The sequence below is a fragment of the Hypoxylon fragiforme genome, assembly GCF_022984875.1.
Source record: "Hypoxylon fragiforme strain CBS 206.31 chromosome Unknown GGS25scaffold_4, whole genome shotgun sequence".
Lineage (NCBI taxonomy): Eukaryota > Fungi > Ascomycota > Sordariomycetes > Xylariales > Hypoxylaceae > Hypoxylon > Hypoxylon fragiforme.
In genome coordinates, this window is record NW_026054759.1 from 3,358,171 (window position 1) to 3,381,216 (window position 23,046).

General features: G+C 49.4%; 7 protein-coding genes and 1 non-coding gene across 8 annotated transcripts; 3 read left to right on the forward strand and 5 right to left on the reverse strand.

The window, feature by feature from the left end:
* Positions 1-114: 114 nt before the first annotated feature.
* On the forward strand, positions 115-1,729 carry GGS25DRAFT_521053 (cytochrome P450; the record flags this gene model as incomplete). Its single annotated transcript, XM_049263986.1, has 2 exons — positions 115-227; positions 295-1,729. The coding sequence occupies 2 exons, from the start codon at positions 115-117 to the stop codon at positions 1,727-1,729; spliced, it is 1,548 nt and encodes a 515-aa protein (XP_049118221.1).
* Positions 1,730-2,518: 789 nt separating this feature from the next.
* Positions 2,519-5,169, forward strand: GGS25DRAFT_521054 (putative amidoligase enzyme-domain-containing protein; the record flags this gene model as incomplete). Its single annotated transcript, XM_049263987.1, has 5 exons — positions 2,519-3,268; positions 3,379-3,440; positions 3,503-3,862; positions 4,938-5,029; positions 5,099-5,169. The coding sequence occupies 5 exons, from the start codon at positions 2,519-2,521 to the stop codon at positions 5,167-5,169; spliced, it is 1,335 nt and encodes a 444-aa protein (XP_049118222.1).
* Positions 5,170-6,287: 1,118 nt separating this feature from the next.
* On the reverse strand, positions 6,288-6,369 carry GGS25DRAFT_t48. The gene has a single exon. It is a non-coding gene; the product is annotated as a tRNA-Ser (tRNA).
* A 168-nt stretch (positions 6,370-6,537) lies between these two features.
* GGS25DRAFT_253916 (uncharacterized protein) lies at positions 6,538-8,438 on the reverse strand. Its single transcript, XM_049257211.1, has one exon. It carries the CDS (start codon positions 8,194-8,196, stop codon positions 6,763-6,765), a length of 1,434 nt encoding a protein of 477 aa, XP_049118223.1. The 5' UTR covers positions 8,197-8,438; the 3' UTR covers positions 6,538-6,762.
* Positions 8,439-9,485: 1,047 nt separating this feature from the next.
* Positions 9,486-12,013, reverse strand: GGS25DRAFT_253960 (uncharacterized protein). The gene is made up of 2 exons (XM_049257212.1): positions 11,378-12,013; positions 9,486-11,149 (listed from the first exon to the last, which is right to left on the reverse strand). The coding sequence occupies exons 1-2, from the start codon at positions 11,407-11,409 to the stop codon at positions 9,649-9,651; spliced, it is 1,533 nt and encodes a 510-aa protein (XP_049118224.1). The 5' UTR covers positions 11,410-12,013; the 3' UTR covers positions 9,486-9,648.
* A 2,821-nt stretch (positions 12,014-14,834) lies between these two features.
* On the reverse strand, positions 14,835-17,876 carry GGS25DRAFT_254074 (uncharacterized protein). Its single transcript, XM_049257213.1, has 2 exons — positions 17,795-17,876; positions 14,835-17,664 (listed from the first exon to the last, which is right to left on the reverse strand). Exon 2 carries the CDS (start codon positions 17,582-17,584, stop codon positions 15,077-15,079), a length of 2,508 nt encoding a protein of 835 aa, XP_049118225.1. The 5' UTR covers positions 17,585-17,664; positions 17,795-17,876; the 3' UTR covers positions 14,835-15,076.
* A 220-nt stretch (positions 17,877-18,096) lies between these two features.
* Positions 18,097-19,882, forward strand: GGS25DRAFT_488157 (FAD dependent oxidoreductase). The gene has a single exon (XM_049260782.1). The coding sequence runs from the start codon at positions 18,375-18,377 to the stop codon at positions 19,827-19,829; it is 1,455 nt and encodes a 484-aa protein (XP_049118226.1). The 5' UTR covers positions 18,097-18,374; the 3' UTR covers positions 19,830-19,882.
* Positions 19,883-20,567: 685 nt separating this feature from the next.
* GGS25DRAFT_521059 (transcription factor TFIID-domain-containing protein) lies at positions 20,568-21,500 on the reverse strand (the record flags this gene model as incomplete). The annotated part of the gene is made up of 4 exons (XM_049263988.1): positions 20,568-20,584; positions 20,642-21,056; positions 21,114-21,201; positions 21,259-21,500. The coding sequence occupies 4 exons, from the start codon at positions 21,498-21,500 to the stop codon at positions 20,568-20,570; spliced, it is 762 nt and encodes a 253-aa protein (XP_049118227.1).
* Between the last annotated feature and the right edge of the window lie 1,546 nt (positions 21,501-23,046).

A 23,046-nucleotide genomic window follows, 5' to 3' on the forward strand; every position in this document is an offset into this window, starting at 1 on the left:
TGTTTTTACCGTTTGACATTTCATTCGATGTTTCTCTTAGGATCATATCAATTGTATCGCGTACCTTCTTGATGTATCCCCTCCACATCATATAGCGAAGAGCCAGTAAACAGCATGGCCCTCCTAGAAGGACCTGGGCTATTTTGCTTTGGATTACTTACCGCCCTTTTCTGTTACCAATTCATTCTACGGACCCCGACTATCCGACGAAACGGCAGTCCACTCAGGTAGGTGTGAGCATTGTCTGACATTACATCCAGTGCCAACACTTATTGATTAATCCTCCTCCGATAGAATACCTCCAAATACCTTACCTGTCGTAGGTAATGGAATCCTATTTCTTCAACCACGCCAAAAGTTATTCTCCTGGTTTGTCAAGTGTGAAAAGCAATTTGGCTATGAGACCTTTCAGATTACAGTTCCAACCTTACCGCCAGGCGTCGTAATCAATGATCCCAAGAACCTAGACTTTGTTTTCAAAAACGAGAGCATCTTTGGTAAGGGTGACTTCTTCAAGCGGCTCTCCCGGGACTTGTTCGGGAATGGGATCATCAATACCGACGGGGAACTGTGGAAAGCTCAAAGGAAAGCCGGGCTCGCTTTTCTCAGCACCTCCAATTTACGAGTCTTCTCAGACATTGCCCTACCAAGGTATCTAAGCCAGGCCGTCAAACAGTTGAGAGCTGAAGCACGAGATGGACGCGTTGTGGATCTTCAAACTGTTTTTCATGAGATCACAAGTCAACTTATGGGGAAGATGGCCTATAACATGGAAATGCATGCCAATGATGACTTCGCCGTCGCTTTTGATTACGCTTCTGGTGCAACCACCGAGCGCTTTCAGAACCCCCTTTGGTTTATCACGGAACCCTTCACCGGATTCCGGTTCAGGAAGTCGCTCGATGTAATCCGCACTTTTGGTCGCAGAATAGTGGACACTAGTAGCAAGTCACAAAATGCCCATTCCAACCCGGAGACGAATTCTGATAAATTGGACCAAGTATCTGGAAGTCTGATACAGTTGTTACTGGAGGTCTTTGGTCACGATCACCAATTAGTTTCCGACGCTGCTCTCAACTACCTTTCAGCCGGTAGGGATACGGTTGCTCAAGCATTGACGTGGTGCATGTATCTACTTATGCAGCATAGGTATGTTGCTGGGAAGATACGCAGCGAAGTGCAAGCCGCTCTAGAGAATTCCCAGGAATTGTTCATGGGACAAAACGGTAGCGAGAATGGAGAAATTAACTCCCCTATCTTTACAACAGCATCGCTACCATATACCATGGCAACTTTCTACGAAACATTGCGACTGTATCCGCCAATACCTTTTGAAATTAAGCAGTGTGAGAGAGCAGCAACTCTGCCAGACGGCACCTTCCTTCCTGCGAAGTCTATCGTCTTTTGGTGTACATGGGCCATGAATAGATCGAAAGTCAGGTGGGGTGACGATGCTGACTCGTTCCGACCAGAGAGATGGCTCACAGGCGAGGGCAAACTAATTACGAAAAACGCGGCCGAGTTCCCTGTGTTCAACGGCGGGCCGCGATTATGTCTCGGAAAGCGAATGGCAGAAGTGCTATCTGTCCAGGTCATTGCGACCATGGTACTCCTATTCGACTTCATGCCAGCTTATGGTGGCGAAAGGGTCAGCAAAAGCAGCCTCACGCTACCAATGAAAGGAGGACTACCATGTCTCGTCAAGTCCAGAGCATACGATACGGAATAGTTGATTGCCACGAAAGTGATTATGCATCACCAACCCTTACTTCTACCCTCTTCCAGAAGCTACGATACCCTGTTATCTCGTCTCACTACATTCTGATCTGTCCGAACTATATGTGTGAGCACCCTTCCAGAGCGTTACCAAGACAGAATGTAGCTGTGTGGTTGACGGGGTGTATAGGGCCATGATACAATTATTCATAATCAAGACATTTGATTTTGGACCTTGTCTCCCTACATGGGTACCTACCTCCTATTCAGCAAACGACGCGTCTGAAGGTGATATCCCATCATATTACCTGGTGCTACCACATACATGTGCTGGGTACAGGGTATGTTGGTACAATGTAGGTAGAGATGGATGCTTCGGTCTAAGAAGTGGCTTCCCGTCCCGTCTATGGTCCCAATTCGGGTTTGCACCTACCCTTAGTTTAAGACAGCATGCTCGTAGTTGCCAACAAATTGATTGACAACATTGGAGTCAAGGTAATACCGTCGTAAGTGCCTAACCTAGGGTATAGTACATACCATTCAGTACCTACATACTACATATGTATTAACACATCAAACTTCAAGATATTCGTGCCTATTAGACATCCGTACCCATTCAATGTTCACTTTAGCAAATATCAAATATTTGTACATGGTCCTACCCATATCTATCTCATTATACCTTACATTTTTTATTGTCCCATTTCTAATCCATAATTTGAACACAGCGAATCTACATTCTCGTCAGCCAATATTTTACCACGCCGCAGCAGGAGTGTATGCACAAAGTCAGTACAACACCATGGCAATGAAAAATCCCCCAATATCCAAATACGACGAGATCATTGAGTCGCCAAACGATAGCAGCGGCCCTTTGACCTTTGGTATCGAGCTAGAATTCCTTGTCCCTTATCTCAAAAAGGGTATCGAAGACCCCGATCCCCAGGACAAACGCCCTCCGATAACGTACCGACGTCGTGATGATTTGCCTCCCCAATTCCTCGCAGCTCTTAAGGCCTCGGCCCCTGAAATTCCTTTTCGTTGTGGGGTCCAGGAAGCAGGTGCTGAGAATGATGGCCCTCCCAATTACGATGAGTGGCGCTTTCTCAGAGACAGTTCTGTTCGTTTTGGCCGGACGTCGGAGATTTATCAGTGGTCTGGACGAGAGATTACCTCCGTGGTCATGAGGGCTGATGATCCTGACTTCTACACTAAGTCGATCACAAGCGTGTGTCGCGCTATTCGAAGCACACGGGTTCACCTTAACGCTTCTACCTCGGTCCATGTACACGTTGGGCGCGGCGAAGAATCGTTTAGCCTCGTCACCATGAAGAAATTCGCCAGTCTGATATGGTTGGTAGATGAGATGTTGTTGAAACTACACCACCCGTCACGCCACGAAAATCGGCACTGTAGTTTGATCAAGACCTCTTCGATACTGGGGACTACAAATCTGAGTCTGCCAACGCCAATAAGCGAAGCTGATGCGCAGCAGATGGACGAGTTTATCCCAGCCTCTGCAGTGGCGCAAGTCACTGGGTTAGCTCAACAGGTCGGTTATCTATGAGTTTTCCCCTGATGCTTTTACTCAATGAGAAATCAACTCTGCTTGGGAACTTTGGGGCTAATATCTGGATTGCAAAATAGATGAGACTTATCTAGGGGACTAAGGCTATCGAAAGGCTAGCATGCTGGATGTGCAATAGGGACCCCTATCAAACAGTGTAAGTGCTGAAAGACCTTATCGCCTTGCATGAAGTAATTGCCAGCTCATCCTTTCTCGCAGGTTCAACCGGACAAGCGTCAGCTTCAGCCGGTTTATATCCTGTCGCGGGAAGGGGAACCTGCACACCTTTGAGTTCCGCCAGATGGCCGGCTGTCTGGATCCCGGCCCCATCATGCACTGGGCCCGGGTCTGCATCGCCCTCGTGGACTTTGCCAGACTCTCCGATGCGGTGGCGTTCAGGGGATTGGTGGAGAAGATCTTGAAGGGGCGCGGCACTACTTTCACGGCGTTTGATTTGCTTCGGGAGTTGGGCCTGGTGGAAGAGGAGAAGTATTTTAGGCAGAGCGTGGCGGGATACAAGACGATGTTTGGGCTGTACCCTGGAGCGGAGGCAGGGAAGCTGTTCCTGGATCCGATGGAGTGAGGGGACGCGGGCGTGCCCCTTCTCGCCCATGGTGGTGGGGACTAGGTAGGTAGGGAGGCAGTTGACTTTCAGGCCATCCATTTTTTATGGCTAGTATAATAATATATTTACAAGCTTCTTTGAAAGAATAAACTATCAGTTACTTTGATTAATAAAATACCTAAGCGTAGGGCAGGCCTCGTTGGGAAACTTGAAAAAAGGGGGGGAACAAAGAAATCAGCCCTAACCACATGGTCGGGAGGATATGGTCCCAATTACTAGCGGCGAATTGTGTGTAAAAAAACCCCCCCACTGCGCCTGCGTGTAAACGTCCTAAATAGGTAACTAACTTGTGGTAAGGCTCATGTAAGGGGCAGCTTTAAGTTATGGCGACCTGTTTCAACGAGCAAAACGAGGAAAACAAATGAGATTGCATGGTCCGAGACTCACGACTTAGCCAACAACATGATCCACTACTCGTCTTGCATTTATCATGACACCCGCAAGCTTCACCCTTCATGTACTGTCTTGGGCGGGCTTTGGTGAATCCTATAAAATCGACGGGCACCACTCAGCCGCCTCTTAGACCCCCGTCGAGGAAGCCACGCATATTGTATGCTGCTCCTAAAACGTCTCCCTCCCCCTTCCAGATGATGACCGTGATCTGAGTGATGTCGTTATCATCTGCGCGCTTCTTGAGCACGGCGGAGTTATATATGTTACTGTTACCTATGCTATGTTATGTTATAGGTACAGCTAGCCGCTTCACGAGCTCTTCGGCCATGATGAAAATTTCGTGATTATCTCAGGTTGGCGGAAGTTGCTTCTGCTGGCCATCGTAGTAGGCAACTAAGCGAGAAATCGGACCTACTGGTCTGCTTCAGATCGCATAGCCCAGGTTGCTTGCTATTGATGGCGAGTTTGATATTGGGGCCAGTCGGTTGTGTACCTAGAAGCGATTTCATCGCCGACACGCTATCATCGTCTATCTCATCCATAGGTAGGTAGACAGATAGAATTTGGCTTCGGCGGCCACGTAAACCTCTCGGCTGCGATCTCTCCGTCCATGTTCTGCAGCTTTTTGATCTTTAGTTTCAAAAATTTCCATCGCCTGCACCACGAAGTGCCCAGAACAACTTCTCTTATCGGACCCCAGGTCGACGGTGACAACGTTCCCGTCCGCGGTAAGAATCGATAGGTAACCCTAGTCTGCTTCAGCGAATCCCTCCTCAAGCCCGAAAATTCGCATACAGGGGACAAGACCACCTCCCAAATTCCCAGCGTGAAGCCGCTCAACACCCCGTGCCAAGACACCGCCCGCTAGTGATGATGCAGCCATATAGCCGTCATGAAGCCCAATTCCCACTTGCCTGCCTACATATACACGCCGCCACGTCACGCACTTGCCCTCCCTACATGCACTATGATCTTAGATTCCCATATCCAGATCGAGGGCACCCAGCTTCTTTCATTCTCGCAGGGTCTAAGTGGTGCTTTGATGACCCGGCAAGCCTAGCAACCTAGAAATGATCGTCCGTTCTTAGTACTGACCTACCTAGTGACAGACACCCCGCAAGACTTTTGCTTGTGTGGGGATGGACCTGGACAGCAGAGGCCCAACGCTTGGGTTAGGCGACGCGACGCAAACAGGTAGGCCCAGTGAAGCGGCACAAGCGATCAGCGATGTGGTAATAGCGCGTTCGTACTCTAGCTCCCCTAGTTTGTGCGAGGTGGATGAGGCTGTCCCATGTAGGTAGATTATCCGCAGCCCTCGGTCTTGCTTCTTTGTGAACCCGAGACGTCTCAGCTCCATGCTCATCTTGACAGCTAAGTCCCGTACAACAACGATCATGCGACGACCACGCTGCCAGGCTACTCACTGAAGGATCCCTGATTTTCGGTAGATTTTTCTACCAGGACGGATGTTCTCAGTGTGTAGGTAGACGGGCGGACAACTTCGTCGGCCCCTTATATGCCTAGTATGCTTGTCGTGGGCATACCATATGCACCAAGGCACCAACCAGTATGAACGTCCAGAGTCAACGACATCAGACAGCTTCAACGACCATGAAAACGAGAAAGCGGGTCTCCTCCGCGCCGGATGAGGTAATCCCAGAATATATGTACCTAGGTTAGATGCATGTCTCATACAATCTCAGTTCCAAGCTGAAGAAACGCACCTAGTCCAAGGCGCATGAACCCCCTAACCCTAACCATGCCATGCACATGCCGCAGAAGCAAAACCCGAAATCTTCATCATTCTTCAACGGCCAAAGAAGGAAAAAAAAAAAACACCCCGACATTCAAAATCAAAAGCAGACAAAAGCCCATCTCAAAAAACCCCAAGATGTACTTAAAAGGATCTAAGAAATCGAAACTAAAAGATTAAAAAAAAATTGGAAAAATTGGAAAAGACAAAAAAAGAACGAAAAAAAAAGAAACCGACGCAGGCCTGATTCGAACAGACGCTCCCGAAGGAACAAGATTTCTAGTCTTGCGCATTAGACCACTCTGCCACTGCGCCTAGCGGTAGATGCTGATTGGTGCCGTTAGTATGGTACATGAGCTGTTTGTAAGTAGAAGTGGGGCAAGCAATGTAGGTAGGTATTAGGTATGTATTAGGTAGGTAAAGTACTATGGATGTGTAGGTAATATGATGTCAATGGTGGTACAGTTATCGATGGATGTTATGTGTACCTATCGGTAGGTACTGACCGTACTGTGGTATGTAGAAAGGTACATGTAGGTTAGGTAGGTATGTAGGTGGAAGACGAAGGATCTCAGGGCAGATACCTAGCAACAAACACGAATGCCAATCCCAGTATCTCATTCTGTAGGTTGATTATATATTCTATCTATCTGCCAAGGTGCCTACCCACTCAAGACCGTACGCGCTGCTCAAAGAATACTCACACACCTACCCAAACCTCTCCCTAGCAATCCTCTTCAACACCTCCATCGTGCCCTCCTCCTTCTTCTTATACTCCCTCAACCTCTCCTCCCTCTCCGCCATCCTCGCCCTCAACTCCTCCTCCCTCCTAACCTCCCGCTCCGTCTTCCTCCTCTCCGCCGTCTCCTTTACCTTCCTATACTCCGCCACCGAGTCCCCCCCACCCATCAGCTCCGCCTCGCCCACCTCCTCCAACACCCCCGATCCCCCGGCACCGTCCCGGAACGCCCGAATCTTATCGTTGACCTCGCGCTTCTTCTCCAGCTTGCGCTCGCGCGTGCCCGGTTCCGCGCGGGGGACCAGTTCTTCGAGGCGAGCGCGTTGTTCGACGCGATCGGCCTTGCGCGCGAGGCGGAGGTCTGCGATGCTCTGCAGGTGCTCTTGCTTTGCCTCTTCCCTCGCTTCTTCCCGTCGGAGGTCGAGGTCCTGCAGGTTCGGTATGCCGGGCCCGTGGTGCTTCGTGGAGTAAGACGCGTCGCGCGTAGTGGTAGATCCTGGTGGCGGGAGGGTGGGACCGTAGTCATCCTCGTCGTCGTCGTCATCTGATCCCTTGCCTTTTTCTTCTCCTTCTCGTTCTTCTTCGTCCCTTGAGTGCGAGCGCGAGTACGAGTGTGAGTGCCCTATCCCCCGGCCTTCTCCATCACCGCTCGTATGCTCTTCTCTGCTCGCTTCCTTGCTAAACGCCCTCGACGACACCCTCTCCACGTCCACATTCACATTCACATTCCCGCTCGCAACACTCGGATAGCTCTTCCTTGCCTCCGCCAGCGTCTCAGCCTGGTACCACCCCTCCGCAAGCTCGCCAGAGTTCCACTTCCTAACGAAACTTTTCCAGCGGCCCCGGACTTCCCTCTCATCTAGGGCTGCGATGTCCTTGCACTTCTGCACCTCGAGGTATTGCGCGAACAGCGGCCTGAAGGATGACAAGTCGGAGCGGACGAGGGGTCTCGCGTCGAAGGGGAGCTGTGCTGGTGGTTGGGGCGGCGAACGGTTCGAGGTGTTGTGGCGGTGTCGGCGGTGATGGTGGTGGCGGGATGGGGAGATTGACGGCGAGCGTTCAGAGCGGCGGTTCAGGTTCGTAGCAGAATTCGCATGTCGGTCGTCTCTTCGTTTGCTTTGTGATGCGTACCCATCATGAGGACTTCTTTGCCGTCTTTCTCGATAAGATCCTTCATGTGGTGGTGGTGACAAAGATCTCTTCCTCGAGCCCCTATCACGCCTACCACTCCTATCCCTCCTATCGCCATTACCGTCTTCACTGTCGTTATCGTATCTTCGCTTAACACGTTTCATATCCTGTTGTGCTTCTTCCCCACGCGTTCGTTTGTGTTTCGAATAATGGCGTTGTTGGGCATCATCTCCTAGTCCATGGACCCGGGAATTGCTGCCAGGGTCCGCCATGGATGCAACGACAGCAGACGAATGGAACGAATAGGCGGTAATGGAGTAGGATTCTTGTGCGTCCGAGGCCGCAGCGTATGGGGTGCGTTAGTGTTGTCTCGCTTTATGACTGGGAGATGTAGTTGACGTTGTACAAGGTAGGTATGTAATAGTATTGAACTATTGTAGTATGTACCTGCATGTGGTTGCGTCACTGCTATGAACTAGGTACAATATGTTGGATGAATCGATGATGTTGTACATGTACAAAGCCTTTAACAGCGTTGGATGTCCGATGTCAGGTAGCGGGTGTACACACGTACTTGTAAGTTACATGCATGTAACAACATTCTGTCAGGGATTGCAACATGTGGCGTTGTGGGGTAACAATAAGAAATGACACGGGTTATTACATGTCGTGATAACTACATACAGGCACTTGATTGCATAAGCGGGGAAAATGCTGTGAGCTTCAAATGTTTCTAGAGCTTCAATGTTCTCATCGTGTCCTACTATGTGCGTACCCCTCTACGTACGAAGTACTATAGTACTACATACATTCTATGTTCATCACATAATACAGCTAGATGACAGAAACCAAGCAAATGAGTGGGATTCCTCTTCATCCCATATGTACTACCATGTGTAGCACTCGCAACGCTATGCCAAAATACCTAACACATATTTCATCTTGAAGTGACATAAAAACAAAGGGCCGGGGAACATGTGCACAGCTAAAGTCCTAATTCATATACAATCGTTCATTGGTATTACATAAGTCAATCGCGTGTATAAACCATCCCTTGCGATAAGAGATTCCCTAGCCAGTCCTCGCCAAGCTCTCAAGATCCTCTAGAGATCCTCTGGGGACGTCAAAAAATGCCGATTGGAGCCCCGGTTTCGTGAGGGAACCCGGCGGGTAGGACAAGGGTTGATCAGGCACTGTAATTCTACTCGTCAAGCTTCGAGTAAGCTCTGCCTCTTCCCGATGATACGCCAGGGAAGCCGATTGGAGCTTGACGAGAGTCAACAACCCCCACCTAGCGGCGGGGATGCTCGTAGGCGAGGGCCTGACATGACAGTCAGTCCATCAAAAATGCCAACTTCTCAAAATCTGTGTAAGCCCCATCATCCATTACATCGTTAGGCTGATTCAGAAAGGCCTATTAGTTTCCTCCTCTTTTTCCTCCTCTTTCTGTTTTTTTTTCATACTCTCCATATTTTCCATATCGTCACTTCGTATCTGCTCGGAAATGTCGTCGATTTGCGTTTTGCTTCATGGGTATCAACATCGTTTTCGTCCTGTTTGTACCTAATATACGGCCCAAGATTCTCGAATCCTCGTCAGGGCCTTTCACCTATAATCCTTGGGGATATCATTTGGTCTATAGATGTATCGTTTGCTGCAAATAAAGCCTCCAGTAAAGACCCCATAGGATGAACGCCGAACCATGCATAAAATGAAAGAAATATTCACGCCAAGTTCGGCGTATTATCCGAGGAATCATCCTGGACACTGTTGTTATGGGGATCGCGGTGGATCACGCAATTGATGCACTCGCAACCGTCGCCGCATCCGCACATCGCACCGCCGTAGTCCACGAACAGGAATTCGCTGGGCGAAAGATTGGGATCGTTCGTTTCTGGTGAATCCACGTCGGGCGGAGTTTGCGTCTGTGATGTCTCCCCCGTCGCCAGCGGCGGATCCGATACGGACATGCTGCCGTCCAATGTACCGTTCGTTGGATCGTTCTGGAATTCCATAATTTCTTGGATATAGTTACGGGTCGCCTGGTTGTAAGGATGCACGATGCATCCTATACAGCTGCATGATGGGCCGCAGTGGCACACGTGGTCCGTACAGGGGCCCTGAGTACCGGCGTTTCCATTTGCTCCAACCGAGACGTTTGCCGCAAGTTGTTCCCATTGTGATTGCTGCAACGGGAAGTTGGGAGTTCCAAGCGCAGGATAGCCCGGAAACATGTCTGGTGCTTGATACTGATTCATCGAATATGACTGTTGGCTGCCCAGCATTTGCTGAGGGAATGGCTGCACCATGGGGCCATTTCCTGCAGGCATATATCCCATCATGTTCGGCGGCTGTTGAGGTCCAGTCGTCAATGGTCCGTGAAACTGCATTTGGGCCTGCTGAGCCTGTAAGTGCGGCTGGGGCTGGGGTTGCCGAGAACAGCAGCTTCCGACGCCGTTTAGTGAAGGCTCTTGCGATGAAGATTCCCCAGTACTCGAGTTTGGCGTGTGATACGCCGAGTTAGAGGTACTGGGTGTGAGCATTCCAGAGCCCATGTCTGAGGAGACAGGAATCCCGTTGCTAGAAGACGGAGCTGGTCCTACACTTGCCATGCCCCCATTCATGGGAAGTAAAGGCATATTCATGATACCGCCAGTAGTAGGGTTGGCGCCTTGGTATGCATAATGATGAGCTCCATTTTGCATTGTTCCATTTTGCATTGGTCCATTCTGCATTAGTCCATTCTGCAATGGTCCGTTTTGCAATGATGGTCCGTAGTGAGCATAACCGGACTGCGCCAAAGAGTTCATCTGACCGATAGTGTTTTCTGGGGCTACCGGCAAGATATTGCCAGCGCCCATCACGTTCAAGCTGTTAGCGTTCATGCGCTGTAGGGCCGCAGTGTCCACCGATGGCTTTCGACCTGGCTTCAGCGCCGTGGACTTCTGAACTCGGAATGACCCATGTCTCATCGAAGACAAGGGCGCGTTGTCGGAACTTTCGGCCTTGACGATATTCGCGGCACCGTTTGGCTTGGGAGGAACGCTGCAGCGGCAGGGCGCGCTTTTAGGTAGCGCTGCCGTTACGCGTTGTCTGCAAGGGCAATTCTTGTCCGGTGGATGAGGGCAGGTGCTCAGGGGTCGGCCAGGCTTCCGGACAGGTACCATCACACGTTCCCCTGAGTGATTACACTTGGTTGATCGGTGTCCGCGAATGCATGGCTCACTAAACACGGCAGAGAAAGATGGTTAGCAAGAATAACTCAATCCCATTCAATCCTGACCACTTCGTCAAAAGATTGAAGTCACATGCTAGTTACACCAACTAGTAGTGTAGTATAAAAACGGTTTGCCAGGAGATGCGCGTCAAGGCTTAGCGCGAGAACCTGCAGCTTTCCGAGACCTCCAGGATTTGCCGCGTGATTTAGAAAAATTGAAGGAAGACATTACTCACCAGGCCATTTTTTGTCCATCGATAACAGGCATCTTGGGCAGTATCGCGGGCTGTCGCCGGCGCAACAGAGACACAAAGATATGTCAAATGAGGCAACGACGGACGCTGTGGACCATGTGCGAAACGGCGACACGATCCTAGGGTCCAGTCGGTCCCAACTCTATCTTAGAGATCGGCGACAGTATTAGTAATAGCCTAAATCAAGGCACGCGAAAGTGCCCCTTTTCTCATCTGGTTTGATAGTAATTGCGATTGACTCAAAAGATAATCCACGAAGACGGGATGGTTACCGTGTCATTGGATGAAATCAAGTCTTGGGAATGTCGCAATGAGCTGGAGCAAATGCTCAGTGTCTCAGGAGAACCTTGACAAGACTTTGCCGAAGGTTCGGGCGGTTATCGAGGTATATTATAACCGATGTACTAATAAGGATCAAGGCCAGAAAGTTAGGAAGGTGAACGGCCGAAGTTAGCTCTGTCCGGGAGAGAGTCAAGGTTAGGTGGTTGAGTTGAGTACTCTCGATGCGGAGTAGGATGAGCTAAAAATTTGACGGCGCTGTGGGAACGGCGCCCACTCGCTCATTCGAGGCCGCAGCCTAGGATGTCGGAGCTTCGGGGATCCGGTATGGTCTGTCAGATAAGAAGATCTGACCGGTAAATCGATCCGAGGTACAACTTGAGTCCGACAGTATCAGGTGAGATCCAGAAAGTTGGAAGGACGGTGCAACTTAGTGGAGGTTATTACGGATAAGGATAAGGAAGATTGATTGTCCAGGGAGGGGAAGGGAACCTGGAAATGAGGTAGGTTGTCTGTCGTCTGATTTCCACATGTAACGTCCCAGACCAACAAGAGGGAGAAGGTACCTCAAGTACCTAAGCCAGGACTCACTCAGGTCGAGGCTGGTGAAAGGGTAGAGTGAACACAACGAGAGGCGCACCAGTCCGGGGAAGCCTCGGTCTTGCAGACTTTTGGACCTTTTATTAGTTTTGTCTCGTAGCAACGCGGCGTTGCGGTCTGGGCACCGAATATGTGGCGGTAACGGCAAAAGAACGGAATTCCCGAATAGGGTCCAGGAAATTCCGTTACCTATTCCAACTCTCTTTCGATACGCGGAGTGGTCGAAGTGGTTGTTTTCAAGGTGTGGGAGTCCTTGCTGGAGTTTTATAATACAGTACTATACAGCACCGCCCTGGTGTGTACTTCACTACTTCTTAAAGGTATGTACCTTGTAAGTATGTAGGATGTGTAAGGTCTGTCCTGTTAATCTCGTATGTTAATATCCCATCCGATCTATAGTATCTATCCAGGTAACTGGTTGGTATGTAGGTAAGGGAAGTGAGTAAGTAGGTACGTAGATAGGGTAGGTTAAGTAAGTAGGTTGGTTAGGTTAGTCAACCAAGGACCATCCCCCCAAAGTGAAGCATACCTAAAGTCCCACCAAAGAATAAAACAGACTTGTCGGTTACCAGAGCCCATAGACAAATTCTCTGGACTGAACTCTAAGGAAATGGACAGGAGTATTAGCAAAAGTGAAAGATGATTGGGATGGTAGGTGTCGCGTTGTCTGTGGGGGTTTACCAAAACGAGCAAGTTTTGATTGGCTACTTGGCCAAAATGGTGCTGACTTCAAGTTAGATCCTTCACTTTTCCCTTGGATTTTATAACAGGGGGGGGCCCAGGTAAGTAACTATGTACTGGGTATTGGGTACCTTGTACTTACACCAAGTAGCCTTGAGGTACTGCAGCAGTTGCAAGCACTCGCGCTAATAAACGGGGGAGCGCGGGAACTTGAAGGGTCCTGCAGAAAGATGCGTATCATTAACATCCAATGACCATCCAATGACCATCCAATAGCTTTGGGAACTCGATTCTTGTGTTCGGTGGAGGGGCTGAATGGAGGGGCGGCGCCGCAAAAATATGAACTTGGTCTTGAGGAAACGTGGGGCTGTTACCTTACCTGTCCAAGTTTGGTATAACTTGAAGTTAGTATAGGTTATGATAGGTAACCTGTAGGCTAGGTAGATGATCTGTACTACTACTAGTAGTATGTAAGTAGTATGTAAGTAAGGATCTTGTGTCGGGTACCTAGGGTAGGTATCTATCAAGATTCAATGTCGGAATTGAATCTATCGAACTGAAAGTATGCGGAGGGTAGGTAAGTAGGCAAGTACTTGCATGTTTAAATAGACGCCAGGCATGCGGGTTGGCACTCCAAAGTTCAAGGTTGCATAGTACATATTGCACGTACCTGTCCGCAAGAATCAATTATAGAATCTACCGCATTACGTCATTCAATATCTCTCAAAATAGGCGCCTTGCACCTCAGCAACAACCATTGTTTATACCTATATAGCTATTTAACATCGAGTCTCGAGATGGATAGAGCATATATTGCGATATGATAAGCGCAAGTTTACACGTTAAAGAACACTGTGCTGTGTAGTTATTATCAGGCGTCTATCCGCTCGATACGTGCTCAAGCGCTCGATACTCCGAGGCAGTGAAGATATCGACGCCTTAGGGAGACATACTACATACATAGTATGTATATACCAATACCTCCTACGAGCCTATCGAGGTACCTATCTACCTACTCACAATATGCTTAATTAACATGAAAACCCATACAATGGGAATCTACGAACCCAAGTTACACGCCTTTCCTATTCAGGCTATAATAATTCCTTGTACCGAACAACGTTGCGGCTCTTCAAGGTTCCAGATGAACGGAAGAATATGCAGCCCGAAACTCTCAACCGACAATGACGATAGGTACATACTACATACATGTTGCACGCCCGCGGCCCGGTAACACTGGATCTTTAGGTAGTACATTGTACCTTCTACGGAGCCTGGTCCGTTTTAGAGCGACGTTACCAAGAATATTGAAGTCGAACAACCCAAATTAAGAATTAGGTTCAAAGTTATTTATATAACGAGGCTTAACATAATCGCACTAATCTATCGCGAATCCTAGCCTTGTTGAAGACCCCTACGGCAGCACGTGGACCCTTAAGGGGTACATAAAAGGATCTTGCTATGTAGCCATCTAGTTACGTACGTAACTAACCTAGGTGGATTTTCAAGCAATTGGGTGGGATCACAAGAAAGGAGGATAAAGCCATTATTCACAAGAATTGAAGAGTGCCAACTGGTGTAGGTGGTAGGTTGGTGGTAAGTTTCATTAGGTCTACACTGGATATATCTTGAGGGCATCTTCAACGAATAGCGGCATCGTTAATTCGGAGTTATCTAACCCCTTCTCCTGGGCCAGCTACTTCCGTGGCTTCTTCTCGTAACTTCTTTTCGTATAGTACCAGGTGAGTTTCCCGGAACGTTGACCATATAAGTAATTTTTGGATTCTCATTGAACATGTCATTGCTATGAGTGATCGGGAGCCATCGTATTGAGGCTATTTCCCATTTTCTCATTCTTTTAATCGCTTAGGTAAACTGCGATGCGAGCTTCAAATGTTGTTATTGGCGTCAACCATTGGTACATTCCATGTTTTAAAACCGGTGAGATCGATCGCCCAGCACCTTCCTTAGATTGGTGAGAGTTTGATCGTTTGATCATATTTAATCTTTAGTAAGTTGAATTACATATTTCGCATTTAGGGTCCGCAAGGGCCAACATGGTAATCTGAGCCAATGGTTGTCATCTCTAAAACGGCATTCTCCATGCTTTTTATGCTATCATCATTTTTGGTTGTCGGAATCGTCCGAATCCGCAAACATGTCTACAGCTCTCAGGCGCCTTCGTGGTTGGAGGCTGGGTTCCGACTTCTCGGGGGGCATGTTTGTTCCAGAATCCACACCCTCTTCAGCACCGCTTTGCTTATTACTATTATCCTCCCCATTCTTGTTTATCGAGGCGTCAACAACTGCATTATCACCCACTGTGTCCGTACTGACTTCCATCGGCTCTCCATCTTCACTGTCATCCATCGGAACACCGTCAATATCTGTATCTAGGTCTCCCTCATCAACTGACATGTACTCGTCCATATCCTCGCCATCCACGTCGTCATCGATCTCCATCTTAGTCACCTCATTGTCGCGCTGTGCTTCTGTGCTCGTAGAAAGTGGTATGAAACCTCTTCCTTCACTTTCGATAGTAGCCATATTACCAGCTTCCACGATTTTCCATTTGTTTTTCTTGGCTACTTCATCAACCTGCTCCTCCTTCTTTGCGCTAGGTGGATTCTCAAAGGTCTCGGCAAACAACTGTTGGCTTTCATGAGGAAATGCGCACCAGCCTTCCCACAAACCGAGTACTAATTTGACACTGCGTTTCCACTTCTCTGCTCTAAGGCGACCCCAATTAAGGCGTTCTGCTATTAGACCAAGAGTTTCAAAGACTTTGCTGTCTTTGAGCGACGCTTCAAAGAGTTGTCGATACCGCCAGGCATGTCGAACGCCGCTCGTTGCCGATGATGAGAGGATATCGTTCACAACATACAGCCCAATGAGGCTCGAAGCACTTGTGTCTTGGGCTTCGTTTGTCTTTGCGTTTGAGTCGTCGGGGAAAGGCGTAGAGTCGTGCGACCCAACATGCTCTTCCTCGTCTTTGCTAATTTTGTTATATTGAGGATTTGCTGAAGTCAATGCGAACGGCCTGAGTACGTTTGCTACAATCATGCTCACTATCTCGTCTGCTCCTTTGCTCGCGTGGGTAATAGCGAAAGTAGTCACTCGAGCAATATCGCCCTTCCGAATTTTGGTTAATGTCGTAGGCAGGCGGGCCAGAAGGTGTGTCATTCTCGCCTTGTCCAAGGGATTCAAGTAGGTTATTTCATTATTACCTCCATCCGCTGGTTTGTTTCCTTCGTCTTCGTAATCTTCTTCGTCGGACGAATTGTATTCCGGATCCGACACAAATTCGTCCATGTTAGTAGTATACTCGTACGGAAGACTCTTGTCGGGCATTCTCCATGCATGGCTATCTTCAAACAGCGGTACGTATTTTCCCTGTCGTCCTCCTTGCGCTCCCGTAATAACCTCCCAGAGCCGCCACCGATACCAGACCCCGCCTTCACTGCGCGCGTCCCAGAGCCATGCCCATTTCTCGTCCCTTTGTACATCAGATCGCGACATCAGCAGAGCTTCGAACTCTGGTCCATGGGCTAATACTGATTCGATAACCTTATGAATGAGTTGAAGTTGCTTGATGTCTCTCGGTGCTTGAACTGGAATGTGTAGGATAGTTCGGTTCATCGGGCCTCCACCCGAAGCATAGGATGATGGTGGGGCAAATCCACGATTGAATCCGCCTTGGTGGTGAGGCTTGTGATCATTGGCTTGTGGAACTGGTTTTGCGCCGAAAGGGTGTGAGGTGCTAGAAGAAGTGAGGATGGATGTCGCCGCTGTGGTAGTTACAGCAGAAGATAGATGTCTGTGTAGCGATAAATAGAAGCCGAATCCGAGATATCGATTCTGTAGAGTGCTAACAGCACCGTCGATGTCTGTTGCGGGTGTCTCTTTGGACAGAGTAACAATCGCAGCTATGGATTTCCTCTCTGTGCTGCCCTGGGTAGTAGGCGGTAATATCTTGACATTTTCTACAGTTAGGTTTGATGGCATGAGAGCCTTGATGACTCCAGGAGACGTGCTCGGCGGTAGATTGGATAGGCGCAGTGTAGGCTTTGCTATAGCCCTCTGCTCAGCCAAATCCCTAGATCTCGACTCGTTCTCATCGCCGCTCGTATCGAATACTTTTGAAAAGCCCTTTGGCCTTGGCGCGTGGCCACCATCGCTATCGTCATCATCGAGAAATCCAAGCCGGCCCCGGGCATCGTCTGCTGCCCTCCTGTTGGGCAACTGCTGGTTATTATCGAATTTCTTCTTACCAAATGACGGAGGTGTAAGTCCTAAAGACCCAGGACCGCTCTTTGACCCCGGTGTCCCGCCAGTTCCAGGACCGAAATATCTCTTGGGTGGCATAGGTCTACCCCCGTCTCGATTGGATGGATGGCGTCCGCCAAAGACGCCCTGTTGGGTAGAAGAGGCAGGTCCGGATTCGTCGTCGTCATCGTCATCGTGGTCGAAGCTTTTAACAAAACTCTCGTATACGGCGGCAGTCTCGGCAGCTTCTCTCTTGCGCTTAGCCTCTGCGTCGGCCTTTTGTTTTTCGAATGCAGATTGTCGGGATGGCTTATGGAGTTTCGCCTCGACGTCGGGGAAGTCGGGAAGCTTTTTAGGCGACATGATGAGTGAGGAGGTTGGTTTTCGCTTGGGGCTAGGTAGGTGTGTGGTTTTGCATCATGTTATATACTCTGGTCCGTAATCTGTATTGGTCAACAGATGCTTTATGCTTTATGCGGAGGATGTTTGATGGAGGATGTTTCGTTGACGGTTGAGGCGCGTAACATTGCCAGGTGATGCTTCTGGGTAGAGTCGGTACTAGTTAGTACGTACCAAGTAGCGCGCAAGGATTAACAATGAACGATTAATTGAAGTTAATAAGTTATGATTTGATATGATTTGAAGCTTATCTAATACAAGCAGTTACACCCCGCCAATACCTATTAGATAAATAACTAACATCATGGATATATGTATACATGCATGTGCCCAGTATGTTACATGCATACATATGTAGTAATAATGTGACATGAATGTGACCTGCACATTTCTCCCTTCTCCCGCAAATGCTCGTCAAAACCACCTTGGAGCGCCTTTTATGTGACATGTAAAGCCGCGGAGGTAGGCGGAAACGGAGTGGGGGGGGGTATGCGTATACTATCCTACATAGGTACTACTGTAGGTATGTAGTAGATATTCGTAACATTCTAGTTCCATATCTATAGTCCGTACATAATGGATCTATATATACCTAGGTATATATATACTAGCTAGATAGCAGTATCGTGACAATTTTGTAATATCTAGTGAAGAAAAAGTATCGCTCTCATCATCATCATCAGCATTACACACTAAACACCAACACCATCCACCCTTGTGTTGCGTATTGTACTTCGTACCTACATCATACATAATGCCGGAAGCGACCTCTAATGGCGCCTCTACTCTTCCTCCTCCTCCTCCTCCTCACCCCCGCCCCACCCCCTCCAACATCCTCATCATCGGCGCCGGCGTCTTCGGCCTCAGCACCGCCCACGCCCTAACCCAGGACCCCTCCTTCGCCTGCGCCTCCATAACCATCATCGACCGCTCCCCCGACGCCGGCGTCTTCCCCTCCCCCGACGCCTCCTCGATCGACTCCTCGCGCATCATCCGCGCCGACTACGCCGACCCCTCGTACGCCGCGCTCGCCTCCGAGGCCCAGGCCAAGTGGCGGCAGACCTCCTCCTCCTCCTGCTGGGGCGGCGAGGGGCGGTACACCGAGTGCGGCTTGCTTCTCGCAGGCGACGACGGTCCCTTGTCCACGGACGACGGCTCGCTGACGGGCATCGCGTACGTCAAGAAGAGCTGGGTGAACGCGCTGGCGCTCGCGCACAAGGAGGGGCGGCCGCTGAGCTCCGTGCGCGTCGTCAATGCGCCCAAGTACGTCGCCATGGTGTCCGGCACCGGCGGCGCCTTCGCCGACTGGGGGTACCTGAACCAGGCGAGCGGGTGGGCCGACGCCGAGGCGAGCATGAAGTGGTTGTACGAGCGCGTTGTGGCGACGGGGCGCGTGGCCTTCGTCAACGGTACGGTCGAGAGCCTCGCGGTAGACGAGGGCGCGAAACGGGTGACGGGCGCACAGCTAACAGACGGCACGACGCTAGCGGCAGACCTCGTGGTCGCAGCAGCAGGCGCCTGGACGCCATCGCTCATAGACCTCTCGACGCAGGCCGTAGCGACGGGCCAGGTCCTCGGCTACATGGACCTGACCGAGGACGAGCAGCAGCGGCTCGAGAAGATCCCCGTGCTCCTAAGCCTGTCCACAGGCGTCTTCGTCATCCCGCCGCGCAACCGCGTGCTGAAAGTCGGGCGCCATAGTTACGGGTACACAAACCCCAAACCGCCCTCCAAGCCACCCTTACGCGCTTCAGGACCCGACGGACCAGCACCTCCCGCCCTCGTCTCCCAACCGCACACACACCTAGACGAAGCGGCGCTCTCGATCCCGCTGGAGGGTGAACAGGCACTGCGCGAGAGTCTACGAAGAATCATACCGTGGCCCGAACTACCAGACCGGCCATTCTCTCGCACACGTCTGTGCTGGTACACGGATACCGCTACGGGGGATTGGCTTATCGACTACCACCCGTACTGGGACGGACTGTTCATCGCGACCGGTGGGAGTGGGCATGCTTTCAAGTTCCTACCCGTCATTGGGGAGAAGGTGGTGGACTGTATCAAACAGAATCCCCCACAAGAATTTAAAGAGAAATGGAGGTGGAGAGCAGACGGGAATACTGGAGACTACGTGGTTACCAAAGATGGGAGCAGAGGAGGATTACACGGGTTAATTCTGGACGAGGAGCAGCAAAAAAAAGTACAGTAAGGGACTCGGGAGTAGGTCTGACAAATCACAATTAATTAATGCAGTCACAAAAAGACAGTGTGTTTAGGTGCAGTGTAAAATTTCGTGCTCTACCTATTCTCCGTGTGAAGTGTATCAATGCTTCCCATAGGTCCAAAGACCACATAGTAGCGAAAGACATTGACGACTTCCCAAGTTACAAGAACGGATCATAAGGAATGCTATGCACATTCACTGTGGCCTATTGTTTCCGAGCCCATGGAATAATTCCACAAAGGGCATCGCATTTCCGTTTCTCATCATCCACCAATAGTCGTTTCCTTCCGCGATCCCGAACCATATTTCAGCAGACCATCCTGCCTGCTTCCGCCCACTATACCACCCCTTCCATCGAGGGTCGAATTAAGACGGCACCTTTCGACCAGCGTAAATACCGCCGGAAACTTGCGGTGAAATGTTAGCCGTGAAACCAGGCCATCAGTTACATTTTTGTTTTTCCGTAGAGAGATAAGACCATTCCTAGTCCATCTGGTCCAGGCCCCTTCCTTAGCGTAACGCCGATGCAATGCAAGTATGAAATATCAATGATACAAGAGACAATTAGTCATGGACCGTGGCATATCCAGACTAACGTCATAATCGTGAACGCAAGTCGTAAAATCATAACGCGAAGTATGTTACATGTCGAGTGACGTGTCGAGTGCGGTCGTTGTTCAATACACAATGGTATTGAATCCGCTGTCTGCCGAGTAAAAGGCTTTAGACCTTGCGGAAATCTAGGTGACGTTAGTGATGGAACTTGGTAATAACTACTAGAACGGAAGGGTAATCACCTTGCAACACCGGGTAGATCATCTCGAAAGCTTGATAAATCTCCTCGCGGACCTTGGCACCAGTCAAGACAATCTTGCCACTGACGAAGATCAAGAGAACAATCTTAGGCTTGATCATACGGTAGATAAGACCGGGGAACAACTCAGGCTCGTAAGAGCTGAAATTGTGATGGCGAGAGGCCAAGCCCTCGAGACGGATAGGGAATTTAATGTCGCAGCTGCCGACAATGTTCTGGATCTTGAAGTCACTGAACTTGGCATTGAAGCCAAGCTTCTGGATAATTCGCGCATACTTGCGAGAAGCAAGCTTCGAGTCATCCTCGGACTTTGCTCCAGTAACAACCATCTTGCCAGACGCGAAAATAAGAGCAGTAGTCTTGGGTTCGCGAATGCGCATGACGACGGCGGCGAAACGCTAAACTAGTTAGCACATTGCTTGTCTCAATTAGTTGGAGTATCGAAGTTTACTAACCTTAGGGTTATACTCAGCATTTCGCGCGTGGAGTGCAATAGTCTTGAGGTCCAAGCGACACTCGAGGTTGACAGTGGCGACAATGTTTCTTAACATGTGCTGTGAGTCTTATGTTTCAACAATGAGTAACAAAGGTAATACATACTGCAACGTAGGAGTCAAACCACTTCCACCTTGAACGGCAGCTGGGGTCGCAGCAGGTGTGGCGGGAGTCACCCCGGTACCGTTCGCGACCTGCATGGCGCCGGCATTTGCGGCTTGCTGGCCATTCGCCTCGTAAGAGGGGGGAGTGAGCTCACCGGCAGCTCCCGGGAACGAGAGAGAGCCTGGGGCAGTAAATGCCTTGGCCTGCGCGGCAGTGGCTGGGTGAGTCTGGATTCCCTCCATCTTGCAGATGTATACTCAGAGTAATGGTATCAAAGAATGATTGGTCAATTGAGAGACCTAAAGAAAAAATGAATGTGTATTAGTAAATATTGATCAAAGAGAACGAGTGCGCAATGATCAAAGTCGAATCAAATGATCAACAAATGATGCGGCAATGACTATTGTTGTGGGTATATTGAACGTTCTGATGTTGTGAAAGGAAAAAAAGAAAAAAATGGAGGGGAGTCTGCGAGTTTAAATAGTTTTTGGGAAAAGTGGGGCGTCGATGGTTGACGATGGTGGGGCAACTGTTGACTGGTGGTGGTGAATAGGTGCCTCAGGCCAAACAACAAACATGACGCCTGAAAAACAAGGCATGAACGACGCAGCAACCAGTGAAAAATCGAGCCTAACGCAACGCAGTAGTTCAAGCCTTAGGTTGCAAGGTTGCAAGGGTAGTAAGGTTGTGAGGACGTAAGATATCTACGGATGGGGACTCTCCACACACAACTCCACGGTACAGACAAATGCAGACAGGAACAAGAACAGTGAAAATAAAAGGCAGCCTTACCAAATCAGATGTGTAGGAGAAAAACAAGTGAATGTCTCCCCAACACAGGAAAGGCTAATACGGATGGATGATTCGGTCGGTAGATCTTTCGATCAGTCGACCTGATTGGCACAACACACGGGATGGTAGATATCAGGTATCAAATGACGGTAACTTCTCGACGATGAGGCCGGAGAAGTCGTTAACTTTTCTTCCACTGACGCGAAGCGCAAGATATACGAGTGCAATCGTGGTCGCGGGATCAGATGCGATTCGACGACGACGGTGAGATTACTCGGTCTCTCGCAACGAAAGGCTCGGGAAAATCAATTCCTCAGCCTTGTGATATTTTTTTCTTGAAAATTCGTTTCTCTATTGTTGGTCTATCTTCTTCTTGGCTACACTGCACCGTGACCTGTACGGTATCGATTAGATATGAGATAAAAAAAGAAAACTGGCTGCTGTCCACGGGAATGCTCGAGTCTTTAAATAGACGAGCAGAGCAAACAATGAACAAAAGGAACTGTTGTGGCAAACGATTCCTTTCTTCTTGTTGCTACTGACACCCTTGTTTTTTTGAGGCTGATTCAATGAGAGAAACGCTCGAGGGTGCTTGAATGTGTCCAAGTGAGACGCGGATTGACAGGATGTTCTCCACGACTAATCCTGATGATGCTCAAGTGGAAGTGTGTGGAAGTGGTTGGATAGGGAACGAAGACGTTGCAACAAGAATGTGGGGGTGAGATTTCTTAAGGTGAGGGATGATCTTAAGGTAGAAGGTACGTACTCTCTCGAATTATCACTTGTAGAAAGGAAGGTGGGTCTAACAATGGTAACCCTGCCGAGAGAATAAAAAAAAGAAATATTATTAGGTGCCAGACGTATTTGACAGTGCGGACAGCTGCTGACAAATTAATACGTGTGGCTGATGTTGCGTGGTGGCTGTGGCTGAGGGGTATTGAGATGAGGGGAGACCTTCGGGTCGGGGCTTCCGCGCGCAAGAATTTTTCGAAACAT

Excerpts from the sequence above, each read along its gene's own strand:
- GGS25DRAFT_488157 (XM_049260782.1), top strand. The coding sequence starts at position 18,375 with ATGCCGGAAGCGACCTCTAATGGCGCCTCTACTCTTCCTCCTCCTCCT.
- GGS25DRAFT_253916 (XM_049257211.1), bottom strand. The coding sequence starts at position 8,196 with ATGGCGGACCCTGGCAGCAATTCCCGGGTCCATGGACTAGGAGATGAT.
- GGS25DRAFT_253960 (XM_049257212.1), bottom strand. The coding sequence starts at position 11,409 with ATGCCTGTTATCGATGGACAAAAAATGGCCTG. Across the intron at positions 11,150-11,377 it reads GATGGACAAAAAATGGCCTG|TGAGCCATGCATTCGCGGAC; the intron begins GTGAGTAATGTC and ends TGCCGTGTTTAG.
- GGS25DRAFT_254074 (XM_049257213.1), bottom strand. The coding sequence starts at position 17,584 with ATGTCGCCTAAAAAGCTTCCCGACTTCCCCGACGTCGAGGCGAAACTC.